The sequence below is a fragment of the Bombus bifarius genome, unplaced genomic scaffold (genome assembly GCF_011952205.1).
Source record: "Bombus bifarius isolate JDL3187 unplaced genomic scaffold, Bbif_JDL3187 scf7180000009417_frag, whole genome shotgun sequence".
NCBI classification, from domain to species: domain Eukaryota; kingdom Metazoa; phylum Arthropoda; class Insecta; order Hymenoptera; family Apidae; genus Bombus; species Bombus bifarius.
The window spans coordinates 9,537-13,105 of NW_022885103.1; the positions used below are offsets into that span (position 1 = coordinate 9,537).

General features: G+C 35.5%; 2 protein-coding genes across 2 annotated transcripts; both read right to left on the reverse strand.

Moving 5' to 3' along the window:
• Positions 1 to 1,240: 1,240 nt before the first annotated feature.
• Positions 1,241 to 1,680, reverse strand: LOC117215146. The gene has a single exon (XM_033461569.1). It carries the CDS (start codon positions 1,678 to 1,680, stop codon positions 1,273 to 1,275), a length of 408 nt encoding a protein of 135 aa, XP_033317460.1. The 3' UTR covers positions 1,241 to 1,272.
• A 618-nt stretch (positions 1,681 to 2,298) lies between these two features.
• Positions 2,299 to 3,312, reverse strand: LOC117215147 (longitudinals lacking protein-like). Its single transcript, XM_033461571.1, has 3 exons — positions 3,146 to 3,312; positions 2,934 to 3,070; positions 2,299 to 2,356 (listed from the first exon to the last, which is right to left on the reverse strand). Exons 1-3 carry the CDS (start codon positions 3,188 to 3,190, stop codon positions 2,299 to 2,301), a joined length of 240 nt encoding a protein of 79 aa, XP_033317462.1. The 5' UTR covers positions 3,191 to 3,312.
• Between the last annotated feature and the right edge of the window lie 257 nt (positions 3,313 to 3,569).

Sequence of the window (3,569 nt, forward strand, 5' to 3'; positions counted from 1 at the left end):
CGCGTTCTCTAGTTCTAGCCAGTCCTAATATTTCCTGAATATTGAATTGGCGTTAGGGGGGGCCATTACCCCTAGCGAAGTCTCTCCTTATTGATATTCAGTGGAGGCTTGTCTTGTGTGCTTCGACAACTCGCATACAACCTGGTGATACAAGCTATGAAAACACTTTTCGGGACATGAGAAGACACATTAGCACAGATAACGTACAAAAGGTATTAGAGCCCACCAAATAAGATTTGCTACAATTCGCTGTAGTTCGTCACAATAAGCCTATGAGTATCGCGTGTCAAACGATTTTCGAATTAGTTGATGCTTGGATGTTCAATATACGGAAGCGCGGAGTGATGAGACGTTTATGTACAACTTGATCATGGTGCAACCCATTCATCAGCCAGAAAACTTCATGCACGATTTTCTAAAAAGAAAGACATTTCCCCCCTTCTTTATGCCGTACCAATCCTCTCTCGTCGTTCCTTGTCTCATACAGAGACAGGCCAAATAATGTTGCCGATGACGGCCAACAGCCTGGGTACATGTACGGGTCTCTTGCCTGCGACAGAATTTCGTTATGTGTAGTATGCGGGGCAGAAAAGCATTTTTGCCATTAATATGAACTAGAAGATTGCAGAAAAACTGTAAACATTTTCCAAATTTTATTAATTTCATTTCATTTCTTAAAGTCTACAAAACTGTTAATCAACATTAAGCAAATATACAAAATCTTGACGTACAGTATAATGGAGCGAATATTAGAAACGATACTACTAAATCTACAAGCTAAAATGTACTATACAAATTTTCTTCAAACTATAAAACATACAAAGTATATATTTCTGGAAATAAAAAATATCGGATCAAACACTCTTCGAACATACCTCGAACGCTCATTATTACGTATATTACCAAACCAATACATATAATATAATATATAAACCAAACCAATGAAAGGCGCAGAGACTGGAGAACATGCGGTCCTCGAGCGTGCAGTACGCTTCAGCATCGTTGCAAACACCAACTCCCTCCGCTTGTCCCAATGCCATCTCGAACGGTGAGACTGCAAACAAAAAATATACATATATACATCAAGATAGTAATGCGATTTCTATTCCTGCAGCACCGACGTAACACACGGTGCTCCATAATCGCTCGAGATTTCATATAGTTGTTCAAATCTCTACGCATTTGGTAGACAAAACGTTGCGAGAAATCCTCTTGTCAAAGTAGTCACAGTTAGGTCTTCCAAACCTAATCGCTTGCATTTTTCCCGCTACCTCAGCGTTGTAACGGTACTTTTATTTCTGCCAACTTAGACATGAAATCGTCTAAACTGCTCAATTCAGGGCACGATGACTCTTCTTCCTGGGGATTCTGTTGAGACGATCCCGGATTTTCCGTGTCTTCACCATTGTAGAGTTCATAATTTGTATAATTTACCTTCTTCAAGCATTGTTTTTTAAGATCCTCCCATTTTGAGGCTGTTGATAATCGCCGGATGCGTAAATCATCTTCAGCTTTGGAAAGAGCGCACGTCAGCACTGCTTCAATCCGTAAATCGCGTCTGCGGTTTCGGCGACACTTTGATTGTTTGCGGCGAACTTTGTTAATCCAAGTTACTAACCGTTCAGTTTCACTTTGCTTGTCGGCGTTCGGTTTTGGAAGTCTCTCCTTTGTCTTCGTCATGCTTTCTTAACTATTTCACCTAATGTTTGAATAAGTAAAAAGTATACTAACCTGTATCCGGCTCGTGTTTGTCGTAGAACAAAACAGAAGAGATTCACACAACTGCACACAAAGGATTTGAAACCACTGAGCAAAACACCTTTCTCACAGCACAGTCGTAAGATGACTGAGGGAAGCCTACGCTGCTCGTCTAAAGTCCACTTTCTATACCCCCACCCCTGTCTTTATGACGTAGTCTTACGCGCGAAAATGGAAACTAGTTCTGTGTAAAATCTTACGTCGATCTTACATTCTTAGAATTTTTGAAAAATACTTTAATCCAATTAATTTTTAAATATATGTGCGACAATTTTCATGCTAAATTTTATATATTTTGTACATTATATTAAAATTCTTCATTTACAGGAAATAATCAATAGCGTATGAAGATGTACTGCGGTTAATTCTAACCAACCGCGTACCCCATTTTGTAAACGTCATTTCCGGTACACGTATTATTTGGCACGTACATTAATGTTAATGCAAAAATCATTATTCCAATGATTGTAAGTTACATACATAATAAATAAAGTAGGCTGTAGACTATGAAATTCGTATGAAATAAGCAGAGAATAGTAACTAAATAAATGTATACAGGGTGGTTGTAACAGCCGATACAAGCGGTAAGGGGGTGATCCTACGCGAAAAAGGAAGTCGAAAATATGGAATAAAAATTTAAAAAAAATTTTTTTTTTTATTTTTCCATCGGGACAACTATCTACAGTGAAATCCGTTATAACGAGATGTGATAAAGTGCACGCGTACCGAGCGAAAATTCAAAGTCGATTTTCTCGAAAACAAAGCCTCAAACGAAAAATTTTTATTGTATATTTTCGACTTCTTTTTTCGCGTAGAACCACCCCCTGTCCGCTTGTACCGCCTGTTACCAACCACCCTGTATATGGAACATAAATCTTGTAAAAATATTAATGTATTAAATTACATTCAAATCAAATATATGAACAAGATCTATTGACTTTTAATTATTTTTTTGAAGCACTAGTATCAAATAAAATTGCGTCATTACGAATACAAAAACAATAACGTTGATATAAAAATGTCATCCTGAAACACAGTTTAATGTGATACAAGTGTATTATTTTAATTTAAGCAGAAAATATCTAATCATATTTAACAATTTTGAAAAACATACCTCTACTAAACTATCATTATCTTTTCCTGTACCATCGGCAAGGCCCTGAACAGCAAGCAGTTCAGCAGTTGTTAAAAAACTAGATAATTGTTCCCGAACCACATTTACTTCACCGTGATACATAAAATCAACCAATGCAACCAAATCATCGAATTTTACATCACGAGATATTATAACAGGATGCTGACATGGATTTTCCTAAAATAGAATAAGTATCATTTATAAAATATATGTTAACAGTAATAAATTATTAAATTCTTAATTTCACTCTACCTTAAATAAATCTCTAAAATATGTACTACATGCAGATAATAGCATTTTGTCTGCTCTTATTCCTTTTTCCTTCGCAGCTTAAAGTTACATCAACGAGATCTTCTTCTGTTCTCAGCGTATCAAAAGCACAAGTAATATGTTTTAAGTAATTATTCCACCTAAGAGAAAACTGTTGAATCCGTAAAACAATTATATTAAATTTGCAATTTTGAATTTGAAAAACATTTGACTTCAATGAGTATATTTTGATTCTTACCTGCCGGAAAACTGATGGAACAAAAATTTGTTACAACTATCATGTACTTATGTAATTAAAACAAGACAAAACTTTTATAAATATAAAAATTGTCATAAAAATTTTGACGCAACGCATTTGAACATTTTATGACTCATTGTATTAACATCACATTATTTCTTTTTTGAT